The sequence below is a fragment of the Nyctereutes procyonoides genome, unplaced genomic scaffold (genome assembly GCF_905146905.1).
Source record: "Nyctereutes procyonoides isolate TBG_1078 unplaced genomic scaffold, NYPRO_anot_genome, whole genome shotgun sequence".
NCBI lineage: Eukaryota > Metazoa > Chordata > Mammalia > Carnivora > Canidae > Nyctereutes > Nyctereutes procyonoides.
Window position 1 is genome coordinate 25,865,937 of NW_026575132.1, and position 26,022 is coordinate 25,891,958.

The 26,022-nt window shown below is 53.4% G+C and overlaps 3 protein-coding genes across 15 annotated transcripts; 1 reads left to right on the plus strand and 2 right to left on the minus strand.

Moving 5' to 3' along the window:
• Nucleotides 1–184: 184 nt before the first annotated feature.
• Nucleotides 185–9,396, minus strand: ATG9A (autophagy related 9A). Of its 8 annotated transcripts, none has more exons than XM_055345110.1 (16): nucleotides 9,230–9,396; nucleotides 8,196–8,252; nucleotides 7,658–7,789; nucleotides 7,489–7,532; nucleotides 6,883–6,947; nucleotides 5,923–6,084; nucleotides 5,589–5,730; nucleotides 4,676–5,424; nucleotides 4,439–4,592; nucleotides 4,154–4,333; nucleotides 3,518–3,766; nucleotides 3,155–3,333; nucleotides 2,909–3,026; nucleotides 1,894–2,116; nucleotides 1,574–1,719; nucleotides 185–1,247 (listed from the first exon to the last, which is right to left on the minus strand). In XM_055345110.1, exons 3-16 carry the CDS (start codon nucleotides 7,758–7,760, stop codon nucleotides 1,242–1,244), a joined length of 2,520 nt encoding a protein of 839 aa, XP_055201085.1. In that variant the 5' UTR covers nucleotides 7,761–7,789; nucleotides 8,196–8,252; nucleotides 9,230–9,396; the 3' UTR covers nucleotides 185–1,241. The 8 variants fall into 8 exon arrangements, with proteins under 8 accessions (XP_055201085.1, XP_055201082.1, XP_055201088.1 ...); XM_055345107.1 differs by having other exon boundaries at nucleotides 8,196–8,255; XM_055345113.1 differs by having other exon boundaries at nucleotides 9,215–9,396.
• A 169-nt stretch (nucleotides 9,397–9,565) lies between these two features.
• ANKZF1 (ankyrin repeat and zinc finger peptidyl tRNA hydrolase 1) lies at nucleotides 9,566–16,145 on the plus strand. Of its 3 annotated transcripts, XM_055345117.1 has the most exons (14): nucleotides 9,566–9,727; nucleotides 9,948–10,125; nucleotides 11,372–11,475; nucleotides 11,706–11,808; nucleotides 11,931–12,124; nucleotides 12,498–12,610; nucleotides 12,706–12,853; nucleotides 13,122–13,350; nucleotides 13,510–13,659; nucleotides 14,329–14,815; nucleotides 14,979–15,090; nucleotides 15,226–15,393; nucleotides 15,531–15,616; nucleotides 15,814–16,145. In XM_055345117.1, exons 2-14 carry the CDS (start codon nucleotides 9,978–9,980, stop codon nucleotides 15,935–15,937), a joined length of 2,166 nt encoding a protein of 721 aa, XP_055201092.1. In that variant the 5' UTR covers nucleotides 9,566–9,727; nucleotides 9,948–9,977; the 3' UTR covers nucleotides 15,938–16,145. The 3 variants fall into 3 exon arrangements, with proteins under 3 accessions (XP_055201092.1, XP_055201091.1, XP_055201093.1); XM_055345116.1 differs by having other exon boundaries at nucleotides 9,566–10,125; XM_055345118.1 differs by lacking the exons at nucleotides 9,566–9,727; nucleotides 9,948–10,125; nucleotides 11,372–11,475 and having other exon boundaries at nucleotides 11,706–11,818.
• GLB1L (galactosidase beta 1 like) lies at nucleotides 16,097–25,993 on the minus strand. 4 transcript variants are annotated; one of them, XM_055345121.1, is made up of 17 exons: nucleotides 25,855–25,993; nucleotides 24,599–24,725; nucleotides 24,257–24,423; nucleotides 23,862–24,012; nucleotides 23,634–23,694; nucleotides 19,671–19,765; nucleotides 19,409–19,583; nucleotides 19,267–19,325; nucleotides 19,053–19,174; nucleotides 18,906–18,946; nucleotides 18,589–18,707; nucleotides 18,203–18,277; nucleotides 17,995–18,084; nucleotides 17,718–17,831; nucleotides 17,334–17,465; nucleotides 16,885–17,100; nucleotides 16,097–16,512 (listed from the first exon to the last, which is right to left on the minus strand). In XM_055345121.1, exons 2-17 carry the CDS (start codon nucleotides 24,665–24,667, stop codon nucleotides 16,243–16,245), a joined length of 1,956 nt encoding a protein of 651 aa, XP_055201096.1. In that variant the 5' UTR covers nucleotides 24,668–24,725; nucleotides 25,855–25,993; the 3' UTR covers nucleotides 16,097–16,242. The 4 variants fall into 4 exon arrangements, with proteins under 4 accessions (XP_055201096.1, XP_055201098.1, XP_055201097.1 ...); XM_055345123.1 differs by having other exon boundaries at nucleotides 24,599–24,737; XM_055345122.1 differs by having other exon boundaries at nucleotides 24,599–24,906.
• Nucleotides 25,994–26,022: the final 29 nt, after the last annotated feature.

Here is a 26,022-nt window from a genome sequence, read left to right on the forward strand (position 1 = left end):
AGACCTTGACCTCCGCGGCGCCGGCGCTGGGAGGTGGTCCCGCTCGCTGGCCCGCCCGGTTTATCCGAGTGACGGCGTAGGCCCACCTTCCCCCCGCCCGGCCCGGCCCCCACCAGCAGGGGGCTCACCCGCACCCCACTCCGCTCCTTCCCGGGATCCCCGCCGCGCGACACAACAAGCCCGGTCAAAGTCCCTTTTTTATTAAGGGTCATCAAGCTGTACACAGTTCCTACGCCTTCCGCTGTGAGCCCGGGCAGCGCCGCGTTCCACACCCGCAGCGGACCGGGCGGGCGAGGGGTGGGGCGGAGAGTAGGAGCTGGGTCCCAGCATGCAATGCGGCAGCTCACAGCCTCGGGCGCAGGCCTCCTGTCGCCCCTCCAGCCCCGGGGGGAACAGCGGGAGGCAGCCCAGAGCTCTCTTGCTGGGAGGTAGACAGCCGAGGGCACGACCAGCCCAGTCCGTCCTTTGTGCAGGCGGTTAAGGGGTACAATAAGCAGCAATGGAGGCCAGGACGGCCTCAGTCTCTCAGAGGCCCTGCTTCAGACTTGGAGAGGGCAGCAAAGAACTTCCATCCTGCTCCTGCCTTTTAGAAACCTTCCTTCGTAGTGTCAAAAGGTAGCATGAGAGGAGCCGGGAGCTAGGGTCTCCACACCAGTGCGAAGCAAAAGCTGAACAGAACGGGAGCAAGCGAACAGAACAGGAGTAAGCGGCATACATGCCTGTCATGTGCAGGAAGCAGGCGAGGTGAGCAGGCTGTAGCACTGGGAGAGAACTGGGGGTGAGGTAAGGGCCACAGCCTGAGCTACTCATCTGTTCGGGGTGGGGGAGGGAGGCTGCAGAGGTTGAGGGTCCGGGCCCAACCTCCCCACTCCACAGTTGGCACAGGTTCTCCCTGCTTGGCAGCTTCTGTGGTGGGCAGTCCTCTGGAGACTTGCAGGGGTGGGTGCAAAGGTGGCAGTACTGGGGCTGGACCGGGGACCAGTTTCTAGCACCACACTCTGAGCCAAGGGGGGGTCCTGGGGATGAGGCTAGAGTCCTGTGTGCCTTGGTTCCTAGGCCCCCCAATTTCTCTCCTGGGGCTGCGGCAAGCCCAGCGTTGGCACCTCCCTTGGCCAGGCACAGACACACAAACACCACACACGTGGAGCCGGGCAACAGAGGAGCCCTCCATGGCGGGCAGATGGGATGGCAGGGCAACAATGGCCTCCATCCTGGGACATAGGGACCCTCCTCAGCCTTGTCTATACCTGTAGAGAGAAAAGGGTCAGTAGTGGAGACCATCTTCAGCTATCAGCTTACCACCTTCCTGCAAACAAAACAAACAAACAAAACAAAAAACACACAAAAAAAACCTTGGAGATAGATGAAGGGGAAAGCTTGATTCCAGGGGAGGAAAGTGAAGGGGAAAATTAAGCCCTGGATTCCAGAGTAGGGGAGGCAAAAAAGGAGTGTATTTTGGAGGGGAAGGGACAGTACCTCCATACGAGAGGCCTGCCTTCTTTCACAGGAGACTTTGATCTCAGCCTGGAAGTTACTACATCTGGTAGCTGTTCTCCGGTCCTGGGGCCCTTACCTTGTGCACCTGAGGGGGAAGCTCATCCTCCGAGCCCTCCTCGGGCACTGGCTCTGGGTGCCTTGATGCTGACTGCCCATCTTCAGCCCACCCTCCAAGGGGCAGCCGGGAGAAGTGAGAGGGAACCCGGGGTACCGTGCCAGGATCTAGAGACACAAGTGAACATGGTCTTAGAACGAACACAAATGTGGAGCAAGGTTCTGGGGCTGTTCGGGGTGGGGGTAAGGGTTAGTCTCTTTGGGCTTGATCCCTCTGACTTCTTTCCTCCCCAAGAGGCCCCCCAAAGAGCCACTGTACCCTGCTGTACCCCCGTTGGATACCTGTGATACCCCCATAGCGCCTCTGGAAGCCCCCCTGCAGGGCGGTGGTCTCGGGTGCTCCAGGCCGGGGTGCAGCACAGGGATAGCTGGCAGACCGGGGGATAGGTTGGGAGGCCCGGGAGCCCTCTCCCCCCTCTTCAGGGGCGCTCTCCCCACTCTCATCGCTCTCCCGGCGATGCCACACATGCCGCTCAGGCTCGGCCTGGGCTTGCTGTTTATGGAGCTGAGAAGTGTGGGGAGTGGAGGGTGACACTCATTAGTTAAGGCTAGGATATCTGAAACAGCTGCCCCCACTACACTGTTCCAAATGTTCCCATTTCTGGCACCGCGCCCAGAATCACTGACCCAGAGTAACTATCATGTTAACAGTGTGTAAGACACATACGACATCTTATAGGTTAAACTCTCAGCAGATCCCTGGAACGAACCTGTTGCATAAGTTGTGATGGCACTCGTTTTGCCTAGTCATTTGAGTCAAGAACAAGTTCGTGGTACATCTAAGTGCCAGGCACTCTTTCAAGGTGCCAGGAAGATAGCACTGAACAACAGACAAAAATCTCAGCCCTTGTATGGCTTGTATGCTGGAGGCGGAGGTGGTGGTGGGGGGATCAGAGACAATAAAATAAAAGAGGGAAAATGCAATAGATCAGATAAATGCTACAGAGAAAAATAAAAGCAGGGAGAGTCGGGGGTGGCCAAGGGAGACTCTTTTGGTCAGGGTGGCCAGAGACTGTCTCATGGAACAGTTAAGAACAGACAGGTGATTAAAGGAGGGAGCCATAAGCATATCTCAGGGAATTGGATTCTTGGCAAGGGAAATAGCAAATGTGTCAAGGACCCGGATGACAATAAGCTTGCCTAAAAAACGGATGGCAAAAGGGTATCTGCAGGAATGGAGCTTAGAGTAGGTGAATAACAGACAAGGGTTCCAGACCCATGCCTCGCCTAGAACCCTCTATTCTATTTGTCAGTGGCCAGCTTGACTCTGTGGCTCTGCCCCTTGCTGCCCACTCACCTGGTGCATATAGAGGGCGTGCAGGCTCATCTCGGTGGATGCGTACTCCGACAGCACCAGGCTCTGCAGCTGTCCTTCCCACACGCTGCTCCCGGAGCTGGCTGTCCTGGCATCCACCCTGTCCCTCCCAGCACAGACAGACCGCAGCCGTCAACATTTCTAAGAGCCCCAAAGTTACTGGGGTGGGGGGCGGGGGGTTGGTGGTGGAATTGCCACGCCCTTCCACCGAGGCCCATCTCTACTCACCCAGAGCCTGTCATGGTGCTAGGAGCTCGGCCTGCGGGAACCTGACTGGGGTGCAGAGGGGAGAAGGAGCGCAGGGCAGAGGCGACTTCGGCCCTGTGCCTGGAACCCTGCAGGTCTCTGGGCAGTGGGGGGCCACGGCACGAGGAGCCAGCTACCACATTTGCAATCAGGCTCAGTGGCTGTGAAAAAGGGGTGAGCTGAATTCCCAGGGCAGCAGGGAGGCCACAGGGCCCTGGGTGTCAGCACCCAAAGACACAGACTGAACTGACAGAAGGAAACCAACCAGGTAGCAAGGCCCTTCCACCCCAGGCCTGGCCCTCAGCTCACACTCTGCCCGTCACCTCCTAGTCCCCAAGGACACACCTCAGACTCAGACTGTAAGGACTGGATGGACGTAAAGAGGGCATTTTCAGGGAGCAGCCCCCCTTGGGCGAGGCCAGCGGCTGCTCCATCCCGCTGAACCTGCTCCTTGAGGAAGCCGAGGAAGGCTGTGCTCTCACGGGGTGGCTGCCAGCCGGGGTTGGTGATGGCAAAGTGCATGAGTGACAGCTCTGTCTTCCCGTCCTCAGCTTGCTGGTACACTGAGGCTTCCGTCTGCCCGCCGGACAGCCACTGCACAAGGGAGGCTCCAGTGAGCAGGACCGTCCTCTGACAGAAACGCTTGTTGTACCTTTCCTGCCAGCAGGGAGGCCCTGCCCCTGGAGGACCGAGACAGCAATGTGCTGCTGTCTGTCTCTCGTCCGCAGCCCCAAGGCCCACCCCAGGCGGCGCAGTCGGCTCGCTGGGCTAGTTGCTTGGTTTGGGCCTTTCTCAAGGGCACTTGGCCAAAGGTGCAAGTTTAAGGCTAAAATCCAGCCGAAGCTCCTATTCACCAAGCAGTGTGTACCCTCGTGCATGGCTGCCCGGAGGCAGGGCTGCCTTCCTGCAAATCGTTGGCTCAGAGGGGTGTCTTTTTGCCAGCATCAGCTCTGGCCACCTGCCCCCGTCCCCTCCTGGTACCTGGGGATGGCCGTGCTGGCGAACATCCATCTGAGCAAAGGAGCAGGTGTCTCCAACCCCTACAACCTCCACGGTGAAATTGCGGAAGAAGTCTATGATCTCCAGGGCCCGTGGGCGCAGGCAAAAGATGAGGATGAGGGGTGTGACAATGGGGCTCAGCAACTCCTCCAAGATAAACACCTATAAGGGAGGGGATCGAGGTCAGAGGGGAGCAGGAGGGCTCCCAGCCCTCACCACCGAGCCATCGGCCAGTCTCTAACAGGCCCTAACTCCAACTCCACTCACTGCCTTGTACTGGAAGAGCTGGGCAAACTCGTCCCGGGTCTGCGAGCGGTGGGCATTACCCTGCCAGTGGTCAGGCATGTAGTGGATGTGAGCGAGGATCACGCGGAGCAGCTGCTCGGGGCAGAACACCATGTGCTGGTCCGGGATAAAGGACCTGGGGGATCGGAGCCACGGTGAGAGACAAGCCTTTCCCAGGGACGCTGGTCCAACTTGCTCCCGCCTGCTGCCCCAGCCCACCTGCACACGGTCACGGTGACCCCCAGGAGTGTGACGGTGGTGAGGACGTGTTCCACAGCCAACACGTCTTCGTCGTAGATGGTGAGGGCGATAAGCACAGCCAGGATGGAGCCGGCGAAGAAGGCGCCATTCTTGGCCAATAGCGTCAGCAGAGGTGACAAGAAGCAATTCATGTACTTGGAGGCGGGCTTGTAGCCCCGGTTGAGGCGGGACTGCAGCTCATGCTCCAGCTCGTTGAAGTGGCGGAGGTAGCAGCGGCCATAGAGTGACCAGCAACGTGCTCCCAGGGCCCCGGGCTCCCGCTTCAACACCTCAGCATAGCTGAAGAAGGCATAGAGGATCTGCCAGATGAGGATGAGGGGGCACAGCAGGAAGTTGGCGATGCCGATCCACAGGATGCGGTTGCTGAGGCGCTGGGCCAGCTCCAGCCGTTGCCCCCCGCGTTTGTACTCGGCCTTGAGGCTCCATTCGTTGAGAAACAGGGAGCCAGGTCCCCAGAAGAGGATCAGCTCGAAGTTGTACTTGAGGCCACGGGTAAAGAAGACGGCCTCCCCAAGGCCCGGCAGGCGGAAGCGCAGAGGCAGGAGGGATTTGTTAACCAGGGCGACCATGTAGTTCTGGAAGCGGAGGATGCGGTGGTAGATGTCCAGCTCTGTCAGCTCACGCTTGTGGATGCAGATCTGGTGCTCCTTCTGGGTCTGCACGATCCGTGCTTGCACTTCCTGCCACGTGCAGTACGGAAGAGCGGACTGCAGGGCGGGGGAGGGACACGCTAGGCAAGGCTGGCTTGCAGCCTGGACTCCTTGCCCCGCATTAGCCCGCTGGAGCCTGTACGCAGATGCTCCTTGACCTGCCAGTGAGGCCCCACCCTTCCCGAGGCTGTGGTGCCAGCTGCCCAACTTCCCAGCCTCACCATGGGGATACGCAGAGCATGCAGGTAGAAGGAGTGGATCTCCCAGTAGCAGCAAATGTTATAGATGAACTTGATAAGCCGATGGATCCAGAATACCCCAGCGATGACCAGGATGGTGATAAGGGAGCCATTTTCCTGAATCCTGGTGGGGGAAATAGCAGGGGAGGAGGGGTGGCCCTTGAGGAGTCTTGGCAGACAGGACACTCCTGAAGGCTATGGCGGGGCTGAGCCTTGGTCTGTGTTTTAGGGCATGCGCTACTGCCTCACACCCCACTCCATTCCCTACCTGCTGGTGGAACTCTGGCTCTGGTGTCCTTTGACCTGCGGCCCTTACCTGGCACTACAGACCTGGGCAGGCAAAAAGGCGTCTGGCAGAGTGACCTTGACAGGCTCCGTGGGGTGAAGACTATGGTTCACCATCTTGTTGGCAAATAGGATGTCATAGTCCACACAGCTGACCAAGAAGGTGGTGAAGGCAACCACAAAAAGGAACTGCCTGAGGAATTGGGAAGAGGGGCCACAGCCCAAGAGTCAGAGGGGCAACCAGTGAAATAGTGTGGGGCAGAGAGAAGAGTCTGGAAGCAGCAGAATGAGGTGAGAGAGCAACCCCCGGGGGACGTGCTGAGGCTGGAAAACTCCCCGTGGGCTATCTCCACCACTCAGCCCCAGGGACCTTCTTAGGCCCAAACCAGCTCCTGCTTTTTCCTCCTAGCCTTGGGCATCGCACAATTAGCCTGCGTTCCTCACCTCACCGCATGGTAATCTCTTCCACCATTTACTAGAGTTGCTCCAAGATCTTGTGATTGTGGTCTGGCTTCCCAATCCCTGATTTCCTTTTGAGATAGTATTTAGAAGCCCGAAAGGGATTTACAGTCTTTAGTTATTGAGGGAGGGTTTCTCAATCCCTTCCCCTTTGGCAAGGTCATGTGACTTCTTCCTTTGAGAAAGCGCTCTGCCTTCCTAGGTATACCCAAAGCAGAACACACACTTTTCTTAAGTGGCGGGCATCTCTGAGACCTCCTGACTGAACCTCTCTGAGACCTCCTGACTGAACCCTGTCCATCCCACGGGAGCTCTGATGAAATGGTCAAGTCTGAGCTCTCTTCAGAGAAGAGTGAGGATTTAGGAAGAATTCCTTAAAAGCGAGATAACAAATAAACAGGATTGTGAATTTGGGTGCCACACCCAGTGACTGAGCCGCACTGGCAGGAATGGCCAGGGCTGGCTGAGCTCAGGAAGAGGAAAAGGCTGACACACAGTGCTTCCCCACATCACTGTCCCTTCTTAGACTTACATGAGCTCAAAGACCTCCCCGATGAGCATGCAAGTGAAGCCATTCTTCTGGTGTAGATTATACACGTAGAATTGTCAAGAAAAACGTGGTTGATTAGAGAGACAGCAATTCGGGGCACAGACTTTGGGGAGTCACATACCTGAACTTAACTCCTAGGCTCTAGGACTTTCTAGCTGTGTGACTTTGGCCAATGTTACTCCCTCAACTTTCGTCTGCAGTGGTACTTTGGAGGTAAAAGCGCCTGTCTCATGGTATTATTAGGTATGAGATAATGAACGTGAAGTATTTTAACACAAAGCTGGCACAGAGTAAATCAAAGATACTAATTATTATAGTTATTAGTGTCCCGTCAAAAAGAAAGATCCTCTTTAGAGAGGTTCCTTATAAAAACTGACACCACAAAGTGAAAGGCACGTAGCTCTTGGGAAACGTGAGGTATCATTATCTATAACGATCACCATTGCCCCAGCCTCTTTCAGCCTTCAGAAGAGTTCCCATCTCCCTTCCAGAGATTAGAATCAAAGCCACCCCAACTTCCCATTCTGGGGCCCAGCTTAGAGAGGGGCTAACGGTCCCACAGCTCCAACACAGAGACACAAAGGATATTCGAGAGAAGAAGAGGTCAAGGTTTTCGATGTGGTGCCAAGGTGCTGTGGGCGCAGGAGCACAGAGGTCAGAGCCCTGAAGGAACACGAGCCCCCCTGCTCCCTCGGAGTTCCTCCACCGACCCTCTCCTCCCCATGCCCCGGCTCTGCTGTCATGTCCAAGAACTCACATTTACTCCCCTCAGGGACGTGCACCAATAGGTCCTCCTCCCCAGGGGGTGAATCACTATAGGAGGCCTCGAGGCGCTGGTACTCCGTGTCGAACTGCGCCATCACCACCGCCCCCTGTCCACGTTGTCCACCTAACGGTAAGGACAAAGAGATCCAGGTTCAGACTTTGGTGCTGCTTGTCTCCTGCCCTGCCTCGTAGACCAGAAAGAGTGAGAAAGGATCTCTGGGCTTGGTGTCTACTTCCAGTCTTTTCCACTCAGAGGCAGAGGAGTAGTTACCAAAGGAGAGCCGAGAGCTTGGGGCCTGGGAAGCCAGTCAATCCCAGAGCCTTTACTGAGTGCCTACTGAGGTCTTGCTGGTCTGAAGCCAGCCTCTGCCCCTTTGGTGCTGGTGGGGGGGGGGGTGCTGTTTCATCTTCTATTTAGTGGAGATAAGGGGACTTCCCTCTGCCCTCCTGGAGAAACCCGGGTCTCCCAAGAGACTAACAGTTTGGAAGCAGTCTGTAAACAAAGGTTTGAGATAAGCACATGGCCCTACCAGCTCCATGGACAGCGTCTGCTCCACACTCCAGCCCTTGATGCCCTGGCTCTGCAGCTGCTGGAGGAGAAGGTGTCAGGCCCCAGAGAGTGGGGAGTGGGGATAAAAGAAAGCCAGCCCTCCTGCCCACCCACCCTCCACTAAGAGGAGGCCAAGCACGGGGCAGGGAGGCTGCAGTGGGGGAGAGGCATGGGGGCTCCATGTACTTCCTCTGGTCTGTACTATACTGGGCCACTCATCCAATTCTAGGATCCCAAGAAGTGGCTTGTTGAACCTGTAAAGACTGAGTCAGTACAGGCCTGAGGTCAGACAGCTACCCTGGACTGTTTTTCCATCTCCCCACCTCATTCTCGGAAATTAGGCCTCACAGGGTCCTCAAAGCCCCCCGAAAGCCAACACCCAAGAAGAGAGTCTTTTCTGAAAAGACTTTTCTGTTCATCCTCTTCCCCTGGCTCCCTAGCACCAGAGGCCCAACAGGCAGGCGTAATTCCTGGACGGGAAACACTGACTGGGCCGGTGTGGACCCAGATCCTGGGCCAACTGTGGGGTCTGTAGGTCCCTGGGCCAGGCACGTCTAGGCGGCGCTCGGGGAACTCACCCGCCGGTGCAGACCCCGGGGGCCGTGGAACGCGGCCCAGCCTGGCCCCAGTGGGATTCCCTGGGTCGGAAGGGCTGACGGCGCTCCGCTCGGGGCACTCACCACTCACGGGGTCAGGGTGGCCCCAGGGTCAAGGAGCCCCGCGGGCCGGGCGGGCTCGGGGTGCCTGCGGATGCTGGAAGACTCGAGCCAGCCCGACAGCCGACGGCCCGGGTGGGCTGGATGCCCCCCACACCCAGCCAAGACCCAGCCCGGCGCGCCCCTGGGTCGCCCGGCGCCAGGCCGAGGGCTCGGTTCCCAACAGCGGACAACCTCGCGCGCGGCCCCGACGCCCGCGCGCCCCCGCCCGCGCGCCCCCGCCATCAAAACATTCCAGCCGCGCGCCTCCGCCCCTCCCGCGGCGCCCCCTGCCCCCCGTTACCCGCCGTGCGCTCACTTAGGGCCCCGCGGGCGCCCTCCGTCAGGCCCGGCCCGGGCCCGGAGATTCCAGTAATCGATCTCGCGTTTCACCTCAGGAACCGTGACCTGAGTGATTCCAGGGGCTCGGTCGGCTCCACTGGGTTCGTCCGGACCCGAAGCTCTAGGCCCGGCGCCTGCCACTCACTGTCACCCGCAGCCGGTCTGACCAATGAGCGGGAGGGGGCGGAGACACGACGGCCCATTCCCGGCTTCGGGGGCGGGACTAAGGGTTCGCAGTGGGCTTCGGGCAGCCAGAGGACCAATAGTGCGCGCCCTTTGGGGCGGGGCCAAGGTGTGGGCGACGCCGCGTGTCCCCTCCGCGGCCCCGTAGTGACGAGATTGTTGTGGTGTTGCAGAAATCCGGGCTTGGAATCGTGGACGTCTGTGCCGCTCGGCTGCCCGGGACCTTTGGTGCAGCTTCTGGGGGCGGCGGCGAGTCCACGCGGCTTAGCCCTTGCTGGAGCTCGTCGCACGGGTAACGAGGAGCGGTCGATGGGGGAGCCTCAGCTCTCTCGGACTCGATGTGGGAGCCGGATGCTTCTTCCCCCTTGAGAAACCGGGCAGGGGTCACGTATTAACCCCGAGAGCGGACTGGGTGCCCCGCGGCGTGGAGGAGGCCGAGTCAGGCCGCCGGGCGGTAGGATCGCACCCTGGGGGGCTCCGTTCTTACCCCCCCACATCCCCTTCTGCTCCAGGAGCTGCTCCCACATAATTTCTGCCCAGCCATGTCGCCGGTTTCAGCTGCAGCCCGGGTTCCTGCCTTGGTCTCCCTGTTTGACCTCAACGTGGATGCTCCGGTCTGTCAGGGCCTGAGCTTGGTGAGCCACCCATCGGAGGCGGCTCCGGCCCAGGCTCTGCGGACTTCCTGTCCAGGTACCTGGGAAGGTTTGGGGAGGACCCATGAGGAACGGGGCAGGCTCTTTAGAGCTTAGCGCTTGTCCAGGGAACACATTCTAATTGATAAATTCCCCGGTTTAAGAGCCCGTGTTGACATCTTCCTACTGGATAAAATTTATCTAACATTCACTCTGTCTCTGGGTGAGACTGCCTGCAAAAGAAATCCTTCGAAATTGTCCAAATGTAACTGGATTCCCTTTTTTTAATTTTTTTTATGATAGTCACAGAGAGAGAGAGAGAGAGAGAGAGAGAGAGAGAGAGGCAGAGACACAGGCAGAGGGAGAAGCAGGCTCCATGCACCGGGAGCCCGACGTGGGATTCGATCCCGGGTCTCCAGGATCGCGCCCCGGGCCAAAGGCAGGCGCCAAACCGCTGCGCCACCCAGGGATCCCCTGTAACTGGCTTCCAATCAAATCATTCGTTCTTGCTGAATATAAAACTTTTTTTTTTTTTACAACCTTAATTTGTCTCTGGCTGTTTTTCCTAGACTTTTTTTTTTAATTATTTAATTATTTATTTATTTATGATAGTCAGAGAGAGAGAGAGAGGCAGAGAACAGGCAGAGGGAGAAGCAGGCTCCATGCACCGGGAGCCCGACGTGGGACTCGATCCCGGGTCTCCAGGATCGCGCCCCGGGCCAAAGGCAGGCGCCAAACCGCTGTACCACCCAGGGATCCCCCTAGACTTTTTTTTTTTAAACAAACCACACGGTAATTGGAAATGTGAGCTATGGGCAGCCCCCGTGGCTCAGCGGTTTAGCGGTGCCTTCAGCCCAGGGCCTGATCCTGGAGACCCGGGATTGAGTCCCGTGTCAGGCTCCTGCATGGAGCCTGCTTCTCCCTCTGTCTGTGTCTCTGCCCCACCCCTCTCTGTGTCTCTCATGAATAAATAAAATCTTAAAAAAAAAAAAGTAAATGTAAGCTAAAAACTGGGCATTTGGGAAGTGTTTTTTGCAGTTAAAAATAATTTTAACGTTTCTACAGTATTCCCTTAACCCATCCCGTCAGACTGTTTGATATATGTTTGTCTCACATCTTTTCAGAAGCATACTTCCCATATAAAGTGATCACTGTGCCATTTATCTCATGATTCCTAGATTATAAATTCTTTGAAGGAAAGGATGTGCCACCTTTTTCATTTGTGTATCAGACACTGCATGTAATTTCTAGGTACTGCAGATTTGGACTCCCTTTCCACCTCTAATTACCCTCCCCTTATTTAGGTTCAGCAAGCCCAGAAAGAAAACTACCCCAGGGTCTCCTGGATATTTCAGAGAAGTTATTTTGTTCCACTTGTGACCAGACCTTCCAGAACCACCAGGAACAGGTAAAAGGCCAGGTGCTGAGCTAAATGGTAGAAGCAAAAAGTATAATGGTGGGTGAGGAGAGGCAGACATGTGATTTGTCTTTAATTAATAAAGGTCCATGTTTTGACTAAGGCAGTTGGTATTACCTGGTCATACTTCCTGGAGTTCTCTCTCTGGCCTTGAATACTTACTATTAAGGGCCAGGCTGGGGCATATTTCCACATCAGCCTCCTTATTTACCTCCTACCAGAGGGAACATTATAAACTTGACTGGCATCGGTTTAACCTAAAGCAGCGTCTCAAGGACAAGCCTCTCCTGTCTGCCCTGGATTTTGAAAAGCAGAGCTCCACAGGTGACGGCTGGTAGGAGACCTGTGTTGAGTAGGACATGGGGGTGGAGGAAGGCCCTAGTTTAGGAGCTTGAGGTAAGGTCAAAGATGGAACACCAAACTTGTGCACCTCATGTCATTTTCAGGAGATCTTTCCAGCATTTCAGGATCAGAAGACTCAGACTCAGCCAGTGAGGAGGACTTGCAGATACCAGAAGAGGAGAGGGCTGAATTTGAGAAGCCCAGCAGACCCCAAGGCTTCCACCCACATCGGGTTCTTTTCCAAAACGCCCAGGGCCAGTTTCTTTATGCCTATCGCTGTGTGCTAGGCCCTCGCCAGGCAAGTGGCAGCACAAGTTGTGTGGTCAACTGTGGCCTTTGAGCACTCAGCCTAGATCTCCCCTAAGCCCAGGCCATTTCCTATTTCTCTTCTTCCTGTTGAATGTGGGTACCACAATGGACAGCACAGTGTTGGACTGAATTGGCCTGAATCTGAGGTCGAGTGTAATGGAATTAAGTTCGGAAACAGACCAATATAGGTTTGAGTGGTTGTTTAACCATTTGATCGCGACTACCAGCTTCAAATGTCCTCATTTGTAAAGTGGAGACAGGCCTCAGGATGGTTGTATGAAATGAGATCATGCACATGAGACACTTTGCACTGATTTCTTCCTCTCCGTGAATACAGTGGGCATGTTTGTGCTGTCGTCCAGGTACCACCAGAAGAACCAGAACTGCTGCTACAGAACCTGCAGAACGGAGGTCCCAGATCCTATGTGGTGCTCATGGCTGCAGCTGGGCACTTTGCTGGCGCCATTTTCCAAGGGTGAGAGGGTGCTGCATGGGGTAGAAGGATGGACTGGACCCCCTTAGCCTGGGAGTACGGGCTAATTTCCAGTACTGAGTCTGTGTTGTCTACAGAAGAGACGTGGTGACACACAAAACCTTTCACCGCTACACAGTGCGGGCCAAGCGGGGCACAGCCCAGGGAATTCGCGATGCCCGGGGTGGGGCTTCTCGGTCTGCCGGAGCCAACCTGAGGCGCTATAATGAAGCCACATTATACAAGGTAAGTTAGGCGTCTCAGATCTGGTGGTCTGCTAATCTACTTTTTCCCCCCTCTCATCAAATGTTAGCGTGGGGAGCTTGACCCCATTATTTCTGGGAAGGCAACAGTAGACTAGGAATGGATCCCCAAGAGTCTTCATCCTCTCATTCTTCCCTCATATTATTTTCTATTTCACATTCCTTATACATCATCTTGTGGCCCATTTTTTTGGGTTGGAGATTTAAAAATAGCAAGTGAAGATACAGGGCTGAGTTACTCTCTTCCCTAGGATGTTCGTGACTTGCTGGCAGGGCCAGGCTGGGCTAAAGCACTGGAGGAGGCTGGGACAATACTGCTGCGTGCCCCCCACTCTGGCCGGGCCCTGTTCTTCAGAGGCCATGGTGCACCCCTGCAACGAGGGGACCCCCGACTTTGGGATATCCCCCTTGCTACCCGCAGACCTACCTTCAGAGAGCTACAGCGTGTGTTCCATAAGCTGACCACCTTGCATGTCCATGGTGAGCCTTTGATCCAGACCCCCCAGTCTCCCTAGATCTTCCTGTACCTTCCAGCCCAAGCCTTGGGTTCTCATTTGTACATCCAGACAGCATCTTCATTGAGACCTGAGCTGGCTTCTCCTCAGCTAAACTTGAGAAACATCTTTTGTTTTATGGCAGGAGAAGACCCCCGGGAGACAGCCAGGTTGGACTCACCTCAAGCACATAGGAAGACAATGAGAGTGGGGAAGAAGGCTCTCGAGGCAGAAAGAAAGGTCTCCAGTGATGAAAATGAGACACTTGGGCAGAATGAGGAATCTCCCAAACAGGGTTTGAGCACCATCTGGCAACTGTCAACTCTATCTGGGTGTCTATCCTGGAAATGCAGTGTCAAATCTCCTACTGTCACTTGCCTCTTTATAATGACCCCTTACATAACACACATACCATTACACACACGCATAGGGCTGTTACGATAAGGGGCACCCGGTAGCAATTACTAAGATGGGTTTAATCACCTTTCCCAACTTCCTGTTCTCTTTTGTTCACTGATGTATCCCCAGCACTTAGGAAATATGACCTAAGTATGTGAAACAGAGGCTTGTGTGGCGCGAATCTCACATAATTGCCCTCTTACTGGATGCTGCAGTTTGGAGCTGAGGCCTGCTTGGTTCTTAGCCTGCACAGCTCCCATGCTCTCCCCTGTTGTGTACCATCCTAAGGCTGCTCAAGGGGAGAGCCTAAGGACGTTTGTCCCTGCGTGGGTCCTTCTGGGCCTGTCTCCATCTGAGCTGAGAGCCTCATTTCTACATGGGATACTAATGGATTCAGCTCTTGATGTGCTACTTGATCTTTGGTGACAAAATACAAATACTTAATTTCATTTCAAGACAATCTGGATTCTCTTTTTATGTACATTATTATACATCTGGGGCAGCCCACATCCTTCCACCCTCTGTGTATTTCTTTAGATGGACCTAACATCGTATTTTTCCCTAGGTTCAGGGTCGGAGGGAGAGGACAGCTTCCAGGTGGAGCTGGAGCTAGTAGAATTGACAGTAGGGACCCTGGATCTTCGTGAGTTTGAGGTATTGCCAAAGCGGAGAAGGAGAAAAAGGAATAAGAAGGAGAGAAGCCAGGACCTGGAAGCCGGGGTGCATGTGACTCTTCCCCAGCAACCTCAAGGAAATGAGGCCTTCTCACAGTCCGCCCAGGCACATGCAGCCCCTTTGGGGCCTTCCCTGGATGAGGCCAAGACCCCTGATCAGTCAGAGCTCTGGGACATGCTTCTGGCTGCTTGCAGAGCTGGAGATGTTGGGATATTGAAACTCCAGCTAGCTGCTGGCCCCACAGACCCTGGAGTTCTGTCTCTGCTCAGTGCCCCCTTGGGCTCCAATGGCTTCACCCTCCTGCATGCAGCAGCTGCAGCTGGGAGAGGCTCAGTGGTTCGCCTGCTGCTGGAGGCAGGTGCCGACCCCACTGTACAGTAAGTAATGGTCCCCAAGCCGAGCCCTTTGGGGTATAGAGAGGATCATCTGGAGGCTAACGTTGGTACTGGCTACTTGCTAGTATTCCCCTTGATCTGTTTGGGTGAGGTTGGGAGATGGAGGAGGCGAGTTGAACCCACTTTGGGGGGTTTTCGCACCTAGGGACTCCCGGGCCCGGCCACCATATACAGTTGCAGCTGACAAGTCAACGCGTAATGAGTTCCGAAGGTTCATGGAGAAGAATCCAGATGCTTACGATTACAGCAAGGCTCAGGTCAGCTGGAAAAGGAAGCAGCAGTAGAGTAGGAAGGCAGCATTGATCCTGGCTAAGATCTTTTCCACTTTCTTATAGTTTTCCCAAGGACAGTTTGTATGGGTCTTACCTTACACCTCCCTGGAAATCCTCCAGGTGCCAGGGCCACTGACGCCAGAAATGGAGGCACGGCAGGCTATGCGGAAAAGGGAGCAGAAGGCTGCCCGGCGGCAAAGGGAGGAACAGCAGCGGAAGCAGCGGGAGCAGGAGGAGAGGGAGCAAGAAGAGCAGCGGCAATTTGCTGCCCTCAGCGATCGTGAGAAGGTGAGGCTGGAGGTTCTCTCTTCCACAGCCCTGATTTCCTCAGAGGTCTGACCCCTTCCCAGCGTGCAGCTGTCACTTCTCAGGCACCCTGTCCACCTCTGGGGCCTTGTCCTTAATAAGACTTCTCTTCCCCTCAGAGAGCTCTGGCCGCAGAGCGCAGGCTGGCTGCCCAGCTGGGAGTCTCCACCCCGCAGACGCCCAATCCTGCAACCCTTTGTGCTCAGTGAGTACAGGGCCAGGTGTGGGCAAGTGGAATGAATACTGCAGAGTCCTCCAAAAGGCTGTTGGGGGGAGGGGGGACTTGAGACCTTCTGAGAAAACCTCTGGAACAAAACCAGATATGGCCGGAGGAGCGGGGAAGAGCTTGGATTGGAAAGTTTCTGGGGTACCTGTTCAGCCATCTATCTTCCTCTTGTCCAGGCGCTGCTGGAGTTGTGGGACATCCCTCCAAGGCCTCATTCCCTTTCACTATCTTGACTTCTCTTTCTGCTCCACACGCTGCCTCCGGGATCACCGCTGCCAGGCTGCCAAGCCCTCTTCCTGACCTCTTTACAGCTGCACCTGGGCCAACTCTGGGCCCTGAGAGGGTGCATTCACAGTAGCCCTAGGTTTCTTCTTTCCCGTGAAACCGGAGTATTTGGAAGATTAAGAAGGACACTCAGGAACCAGGGCAAAGACAGGGCCACAGAGGGTGTGGAGCTGGTACTGTCTCTGGAACTTTAATCGTAATAAAGTTTGGCAAGGAAACTGCACTTGTATTGCATTCAGGCTGTGGCCTTTGGTTCCTGGCGGTCACCGTGGCCAGCACCAAGGGATCCTGCCCACTCCATGTCCAAGGTTACCTTTCTTTTAGTGCCCACTTAACTCCATTGGTTCAGGGGCGCTTGGCGTTTCAACTGAGAGGGAATAGACAAATGTCTTATGTGAAGTGCTATTAAGTATAGGCCTATCCACAAACTGGATTTGGGGCTGGAGAGGCACGCTTTCTAGCTCCAGCAGTGTAATTTTGTTGAGGCCTCCTCTAGAAAACAGCAGAGGTCGTGGCACATAGAGGGTCTGTTGTGGCCCTTGCTTTGTCCAGTACCGGCCCAAATTAAACCCATTGATCCAGACTTGGCCCTGAAGAAGAGAATAGAGAGTGGAAGAAAATGGTCAGCTCTCAAGGGGGTAAAATCACCCCCTTTTGGGTTTCTTTGGGTTTTTTTAAAGATTTATTTTAGAGAAAGAGAAAGCACAGGAGTGGGGGTAGGGGGCAGAGGGAGAGGGAAAGAGAGAATCCCAAACAGACTCCCCATGCTGCGCATGGAGCCTGATGCGGGGCTCAATCCCACAACCCTGAGATCACAGCCCAAGCCGAAATCGAGAGTCAGATACTCAACTGACTGAGCCATCCAGGTGTCCCTCCTTTTGGGTTTCTAATCAGGAATAATTTCCGCTCCCCCTTCTAACGTTATTTTCTTCTCATCACCCTGACCCCAATGTCAGCAGTACCTTGGTCCATCCAGGTAGAAAGAGAAAAGTGTCCCCGCCTTCTCCGAAAATTGGAAACGTTGTGGAGTAGAAGGTGGGGCCAGAAGGAGCTTGAGGACGTGTACTTTTCATCAAGTGGAGGGGAAACCACCACTTTACGAGTTTATCAACATTCAGAGGGAACATCAGCCACTGGGTAAGGACCATTTGCCCCAGAACTGGTGGCTCTAGTAGGCCCTGTGAAGAAGGCAAATAAAAATTCATCATTTCTTAAGCTCTTATGGTGTAACTGTCCCTAATCAAGCCCTGGGATGCAACTAGTGGCCATGTCTAGATCCCCACAAGCGACTACTTTGCTGCCTAACTCCTAAGCACAGGGCTCTTGTTTGTCTTCCAGTAGGCCCCTATTTTTCCAAGGGAGTTTGATGGACACGAATATGCAGGAGAAGGGACAGGCAAGGCTAGCTCACCTTGAAGTCACTGCTGTTAGATCCGAAACTGAGCCTCCCCATGTTCTCCAGTAAGATGTCCAATTTGGCCCCGCCTTTCCCCGTCAAAAATAGTTGGTGTTTCATGTTTCGTTCCAAGACACCGTGAAACACCTGTGGATAAGATGCGCTCTGAGAGGAAGGGCTCTAGCTTGTGGCCATGACACAGGAAGCTACGTTAGCACACGTGTTTGGAGAGCAAAGAGAATGTAGCCCGTCCTTCGTTACCCATGTATTCTGGAACCTTCGACTCAAATTCTTCCTCATCCCAGCTTATCTGTGGCCCCTTCTGCAAACGTGGGCAGATACAGGGTGCTGGGAGAAGAGGGGATGTGCTCACAGGGTAGCCCGGAATGAGGTCCTTACCCCATCTACCATTACATAGGCACGGTCGTGGACTCCATTGTTAGGCACCCAGAACTGCGTTGGCTCAGGAATGGGATGGGGCAGAAAAGTCCGGTACAACATAAAGCCGTGGTCCTGGGTGTGGAAGAGTTAAGTACTTAAGATGAAATGAGAGGAAGAGAGGATACTATGGGGAAGATGGGCAGCAGAGGGAACCTCTGGCTACGGCTGTTGGGGAAGGCTCCCGTGGCTGTTGGGGAAGGCTCCCGTGCCTCCAGGACGTGGGATTGTCCCTTACCTGTTTGACAGCCTCAAAGGACATGGGCAAGATTGAATGGATGGGCCCTTGGGGGCACAGGAAGTCTAAGAAAGACAGCAAATCCCCATCCTGTTAGGATAAGGGGAAGGTGTTAGAATAAAAGGGAAGTCAGAATAGAGGGCCAGAAAGGCTGGGCCATTTAGAGAACAAAGGGGTAGGATCAGAGAAAAGATGATCCAGAGCTTACCAGATGCAGGGTCAAAGGTCCAAGCATCATCTTGGGGCTGGGGGGAGGTAAAGGTCCCAAGGGAATTTCCTGGAACTGAGCCCAAATTCTCTCAGGAGCCATAGGAAAACCACACAAACAGCCCCTACTCCCAGACCCTACTAAGCACAGGGCTCTCAACCTGGGCTCCGGGGAAAGGGTTTAAGGGGTCACAAAGATCCTGTAATTTTGCAATGCTTGTGTGCGTCTTCCCAAGTAGTCCCGTCTGGGTGGCTGGGAAGTGGTTCTGTAGGCTCCGCGGCTCAGACAACAACCAATGATTTATGGGATCCCATTACTAACAATTTAGGTACTCCCTTTCCCCAAACTGATAAAAGCCTTTGGCGCTTAACGGAGTAGTAGGGCACCTCACTGATGACGTTTCGAAGAGCAAAAAGCTTAGGTGTGAGGTCCCCTGCTTCAGATATTGGTGCATCGTAGTCATAGCTGGTAGTAATTGGAAGAAAGCGCCCCTTCTCATCAGCACCTGGGGTCAAACCAATTTCATTCATTCAGTGTCTTTCAAATGACAGGCACTAAGCAAAGAAATTCACAAAAAGAATTTTGCCATCAGAAGGGGCAGTGGTGGCCACATCCAGCTTTGAGACCTCCTAATCTACCCAGCCCTCGGATTCTAATTCCTTGATGCCTCCCTGCTTCCACCCCAGGGACCACCTGGACTCACCATTCCAGTATCCAAAGTTGGTACCTCCATGGAACATGTACCTGAAGGGGGGTAAGGTGGGGGGAAAGGGAAAAGCTGACCCACTGAATCACTTTCCTCCCCAACATCCCGTTTTGCCTTCACGTTGGCCCCCGTGTCTCCAGTTACATGTTCACACTGGCTCCCAGCTTCAGCATGTTCTCTAGGCCTCTGGTTACAGCCAAAACAGACCGTGTGGAGTGATTCTGGCCCCAGTAATCCAGCCAGCCTGTGTAATACTCGGAGTTCACCTAGAAAGCAGCCACAAGTGAGATGGGGGCTGAGCTCGACCCATTCCCAACCCCAACTCCTGCTTTGATTGCCCTCCCCTCCAGCTCCTCACCAGTGGCCCATGGGGTTCATAGTTCCGAAGCAGGGCAAAGATTTTGGTCATGTTGTCAGCTGCAGAGAGAAGACAAAAGTGAAAGATAAACATAGAAGAGGTGCCCCTTCCCCAGACTCTACTCCACCCTCGCTCAGAAGACCTGGGCCAAAATCCACAGTGGTGTAGAGGCCCTGGAGGGAGCCACATCTGAGTCCTTCAGGCCCATCTGTGGTGAAGAGCAAGATCCTGTCTCCTAGCAGCGCACGGAAAAGCCCAGCCAGGTGCTTCATGTAGTTGACGTCACAGGCTCTGTAGCTACCATATTCATTTTCCACCTGCCAGGAAAATGGAAAATGGAGCTCAGCCATGCAGCGGAGGTTAGGACCCCTGGCACCTCCTTCCTCTCACCCAGTCCCTTATACCTGAATGCTAATGATGTTGCCCCCGTTGTGGTAGAGCCATGGATATAACTTGGGCAATAAGACCTTGAACCAGGAGTCCACTGCAGCAAGAAAGTCTAAAGGAAGGAGCAGTGCTCTGCTCATTAGGACACCACTGCCTTTGCAGCCCCCACCCATAGCATCAAGGCCAGCAACTTCAGTGCTGCCTGAACCCTGGGCTACTGTTTGCAGCCCGCTCGCCCACAAATGAACCTGAGCAGTGGTGACTGAACCCTGAGCACTTGTGAATTTGCATGGCAAGGACATCTAAGCACAGGAAACCTTAAAGTTGTAAATTAAAAAAATTTTTAATGTAAGAAAAATGTTAAAAGCATCATAGGGAACTAATTATGTAATCGATGTATACTTGAGAGAGCTGTGAAGTAGCATGGGAGTTCACAAAAACGCAGAATGATGACTTGCACCCTGATGGAACTGACAGTTCTGGTGATTTAAGTCATCTGTCAGAAGACCACTATATTCAGTATCGTGCCTTAAAATCTCAGCCCCTATTTGTGATTTTTGTTGATTCATCCTCAGGGTCTTCACACCTGTTATGACCTCTGCTTGACACTTTCTCTCCACCATCCTTCATCTGGCTATTCTCAGTACAGTTTTCAGATCTCAACTTCTATTTCACTTCCTCAAGAAAACCTCTGATAATCCTGATGAGGGTAGGTGTCCCTGTTACATACTCTCATGTCACCTCTTCTTTTTTTTTTTTTTTTATGATAGTCACACACACAGAGAGAGAGAGAGAGAGAGAGAGAGAGAGGCAGAGACACAGGCAGAGGGAGAAGCAGGCCCCATGCACCGGGAGCCCGACGTGGGACTCGATCCCGGGTCTCCAGGATCGCGCCCTGGGCCCAAGGCAGGCGCCAAACTGCTATGCCACCCAGGGATCCCGACCTCTTACTTTTTTTCAAGCGCATAACAAATTATCAGTATTTCTCTAAATGTCCCCCCCTCCCCTTTAAAGGCTTTATTCATTTGACAGAGAGAGAGCACAAGCAGGGGGAGCAGCAAACGGAGAGGGAGTAGCTGACTCCCCACTAAGAATGGAACCTGATGCAGGACTCGTCCCAGGACCCCGGATCCTGACCTGAGCCAAAGGCAGACGTTTAACAGACTGAGCCATCCAGGTGCCCCTCTCTAAGTGTCTCCTGTCAGTCTCCTTCACCCAGTGAACAGGAACCTATTTGTCAGGTCCATCTGCCTCATCCCTATCCTTGAGGACAATGCCTAACGTGTAGCAGACTCTCAAAAATGGATTCAATGGAAGATGTACTGGAGGGTATTTTTGCATTCTTAAAACGTTCAATTCCTTTCTATTTTGCATTCTGTACAAAGGGTGCCAGGTCTGACTGCCTCCTTCTATCCAAGCATATATTAAAGCTCATCCAACAAATATTTATGAGTGTTTAGCATTTACCCAGCAACGTTCTAGGTGTTAGGGATACAGAATGGAACAAGATAGATAAAAACCTCTGCCCTTGTGGAATTTCCTTCCCCGTGAGGAAAGCAGGCAATAAATAAATAGCTAAAATACACAGTATGTTAATGCCCAGGAGCAAAAATAAAGCAGGGAAGGATATAAAATGGCAGGAGAGCTTAAGTTTTAGAGGGCAGCCGAGGGAAGGCCTCTCTGAAAAGGTGATTCCGCAGGAAGATAGAGGGAGCACCAAGTGCAACGGCCTCAAAGCAGGAATGTGCCTGATAGGTTTGAAAAACAGCAACGAGGCCAGTGTGAACAATGAAGAAAAGAGTAGAGGTCAGGGAGGCGACTGGGTCCATTAGGTAGGGCCTGAGAGGCCATTTTAAGGAATCCAAGGTTCATATTCTGAAGGAGAGGAGAACCTATTGCAGAGGTTTCCTATTTCAGAGTCGTTAGCTACTAGATAGGATTGAAAGCCATGGGAGGGACGCCTGGGTGGCTCAGAGGTTGAGCATCTGCCTTTGGCTCAGGGCGTGATCCCTGGTCCTGGGAAAGAGTGAGTCCTGAATTGGGCTCCCTGCGGGGAGCCTGCTTCTCTGCCCGCCTCTCTGCCTCTCTCTGTGTCTCTCATGAATAAATAAATAAAATCTTTAAAAAAAAAAAAAAAGCAAGCGATGGGAATGGATGAGATTGTCTAAGGAGTGAACACATAGAAAAGAGAAGTGTCGGAGAACTGAGGCCTTCAGCACCCCACCCAGCATTTAGCAGAAAGAGAAAGGGCAGAGAACCAGCAAGAGACTAAGAAGGAGTGGTCAGCAAGGCTGGGATTCAGGGAAAGGAGCACAGACCACATAAAGGTGGTATCTGGAGAGCCAAGAGAAGAGTGTATGTGAAAGGATGGGGTGGACAGCCGGGCTGGGTGCTCCTGACTGGCCAAGGAGGCGAGAGGCCTGGAAAGGAATTGTGGACTTGCAGTGAAGAGGTCGCTGCTTTCTTGGGAAAAGTGGACACTGCATGCCGGTGTGCCAGCACTACTTTGCCATTTCAACTGTATTTCAGAGCCAGCTGAGTTGGGGAATTGTTCTGAGGAGCATAGAGCTCTTCAGCACCCTAAGAAGCCAGATGGTCCCCAACAGATACAAAGCATTTTTACTAGAGTGATCTTTTTAAAAGATAAATCAGATAAGATCACTCCCTTGTTCTGATGACTTCCTATCTACACTTGAAGTAAAATCCAAACTCCTTAAAATATAGGGCATTTTAGAGCTTAATCTTGAGTTCTCATCTTTTCTCTCCTGATGCTCTTTCCCTCAGGCAATGTCTCAACAGCCATGGATCTAAATGCCATCTCTATAGACTGATAAATCCCAAATTTATCTCTAGCTCAGAGCTCCCCGTGAGCGTCACATTCACACAGCCTATGGCTTAACACCCTAACTTGTGTGTGATGACACAAATTTAACACAACCAGAACTGTTTTACCCCCAATAACGGTGGTCCTTTGCCACCCCTAGTCTCCTCCTACTTCCCTGTGTCAGTAAATGGCACCACCATGTTCATTGGAAACATGACTCCTTTCTTTCCAGACCCGATTCATGCTGCCCCCACCCTTCTCCTTCCCATCAGAATCTAACAAGGCCTGGTGATTTTTGATCTTCAACCTACATCTCAAAACTGCTCTCTTCTTCCCATCTCCACCACCGTCACCTTAGTCCACGAGCCATCACCTCCTTCCTCAATCACAGCCTGAGTCTCCCAATTAGTTTCTCCACCTCCATCCTTGCTTGGCCCCCTCCCTCCATTCTCCACATCCGGGCTAACGTAATCTGAAAACAAATCAAACCTATCTGGTTAAGCTCTTTCAATGGCTTTCTACTGTGTTTATGATAAAATGCCAACCCCTTACGGTGGCCTACAAGGTCCTGCATTAACAGTCCCTATCTATCTCCAATTTCACGTCACATTCCTCTCTCCCTTACCCACTATGGTCTGGCCGAGTTGGCCTCAACCATACCACTTCTTTCCCACCTCTGGGCTTTAGAATATGCTGTTCCCTCTACTTGGGTCGTTCTCACCTCATTCTTCATATGACCAAAGCCTTTCCTTCCCTAGAGTCAAATGAAATGTCATCATCTCAGAAAAGCCTTTTCTGACCTCCCTACCCAAAACAGGCCTTCTCTGTTACTCATGGCCTCATGAGTATTGTTTTTTTCTTGTGTGGTATTTTTACAACTTGCAATAATCTTACAGGTTTTGTTTTTTTTTTAAAAAACAAAACAAAAAACAAAAACAAAAACCTGTTTCTTTCCCCATAAGCCCCACTACACAGGGACTGGGTCTGCCTGGTGTCAGTTTGTAGCATCTTGCTAGGCATGAAGGAAACACTCAAATATCTGCATGGATGGTCTCCAGTTTGGGGATGGTCTCTTCAGTTTTGAGCACCCAAATGACTCATTGTGTTCCTATCGGTTGCTTTTATTTTCTGTGTTGAAACTGTTGTCTCAGCTCACCTGGATCTGAGGTTCTCAGATTTATTTCAGGTTTTTGAAGCAACCAGGCTGGGAGACCCCCCTGCGACAAACATAAAGACAGCAGGTTTTGTTGTTTGGGAGTGGGGTGGAAGAGGTATGAAGGGAGGATATTGAGTATAGCACTGGAAGTGGCCCTACAGTGTGGGCAGATGGGGGGAGTGAAGGAACTGCACAGGAGTGGCTCTGGTTCTATCCCTTCTAACTCACCATCTCCCACTCTGCACAGATGTAAGGTCCTGGTCTCAGTATGACCAACAGGTTGGCTAGAGATGCCTCTTTCAGAAATGCAAAGAGGTCCCGGCTGCCATTAAAATTATAGACCCCAGGCTCTGGCTCATGGTAGTTCCAGGGCACGTAACTGAGAAAGAAAGAGGTTAACAGGGCCCAAGGCGGGAGGTGCTGGAGAGGCCTAAGGGCTCAGGCCTTGCAGGGAATCTCCAGGAAGCTGTTGGGAGGAGGTCCTGGCCCACCCTTTCCCACCCTTGGCCTGGAAGCCCTGGAGCTCTCATACTCAGCTAGTCCTCCTGTCCCAATCCCCTTCTGACGCGGGTGGTAGGAAGAGTAAATCCCACCCTCCATGGCTCGTCCTGAGCACTTCTTACAACTGTACAGTGTTGAGGCCACTCATTCGCATCTTGAAAAGCCGGTCTGCCCAAAGCACCCGTGGTACCCGAAAGTAGTGTAGGCTGCCAGACACGTAGCGGAATGGGGCCCCATCTAGAAGGAATCTGTCATTTATCCGATCCACTATGAACGACCGATTGTCTGCCTGCAAAGAGAGGGCCCGGGGTCAGCAGAGGCCTGGAACAGAGGGAGGGGTCAGAGTCTGCAGAGGAGATGGAACTAGCCCAGCCTGCTGTTCTGTTATTTTCACTTTCTCTCCTGGGCTGGATCTCATCCCGCCTCACCACGCCCAGCTTGCCAATTCAATCCTGTCATTTTACCTGGGGCAGCAGCAGGGACAGAAGTGGCAACAGCAGGACGGGAAGGCAGAGCCGCTTCCTGGGAGCCATGGCGCTAACAGGGCTCCTCCAGTCAGAGAGGGCGGTCCGGCTGTCACGTGGTGGATTCCTGGGAGGGAACCTCAGCGAGCAAGGGGGCGGAGACCACCTCAAGTCCCCAGGCGATTAGCCCGGACTTGTCCACCCGCGCTACTCTACTAGTTTGTAAGATCCTCTACATCTTGAATCCGCTTCATCAGCATCACCTGGGAGCTTGTTAGAAATGCAGAGTCTCAGGTCCTACCTCAGACCTATAGAATCAGAATTTGGATTTTAACAAGATTCCCAGGCGATCCTAAAGGCATTCAAGATTGAGAAGCACTGTGGTACTAAACTGAGCTCCCTGAGGGTGAAGAGTACCTTGTCCATCTTGCATCCTCAGCTTCTAGCACGGGGCTCAGTACATAGCAGGTTAAATCTAGATGAATGAATGTCAGAACCAGGGGGCTAAAACAGGTTCAGAATCAATCTTCCCAGTGGTGTGAAAGTAGGGACCAAGTTATAAATGGGATTTTTTTTTCTCCTAGTGGCCCTGCTACAGCAAAAGAGACAGTCATTCTGTCTTCTTTGAATGTCCACCACTCTTCAATTTATCCCTGCCTGCCTCAGCGAGAGCTGTCAAGAACAACTACCTGACCTGGGGCCAAGGCTTGGGAATTTATGAATTTCCATGACTCCTGTCTTCACAGTCCCAAGCCTGGGATGTAAGGACCAGGGTAAGAAAAATAGAATCATAATAAAAATAACAGCAGCTTCTATTTATTGACACCGAGGGCTGTGTCAGATAGTGTGCTAAGCACTTTACATCTCACTTCATCTTCAAAAAGCTCCGTGCAGTTGGTAATTATCACTCCCATTTTACCCAGGAGGGAATGGAGAGGCAGAAATTTTAAATAGTCTGTTCAAGGTCACGCAGCTAGTTTAGCAGAGCTGGGAGCTGCAGCCTGGCCTCACCGTACGGGCACGTAACCTTAGGTACTGTTAGAGCTTGTTTACAACTGGGGAAACCGAGGCTCTGAGAGGTTAAGTCGTCCAAGGTCACGCAGCTAGTAAGCTCTTAACCACTGAAACTAGGGTAGTGGGATGCAGGCCGGAGCCCCGAAGGGTGTACGGATCGGCGCTGTGGGGGTCCAGGCCGCCGGCACCCGCCCGGCACCCGCCCGGCACCCGCCCCTCGGGGCTGGACTGCAGCTTCCTACCTGCGGCATTGGGAGACGGGGGGCCTGGGGGGCCTGGGGGGCCTCGGGCCGAGCCCGGCTTTGCTCCCCTTGGGCGCGGGTGCCTGCGTCCTGCCCACTACTGAAGGCCTGGTGTGGAACCCTCACCCGGGTCCCGGGACCCGTGCTCCCCCCGCCTTAGCCCGCCCC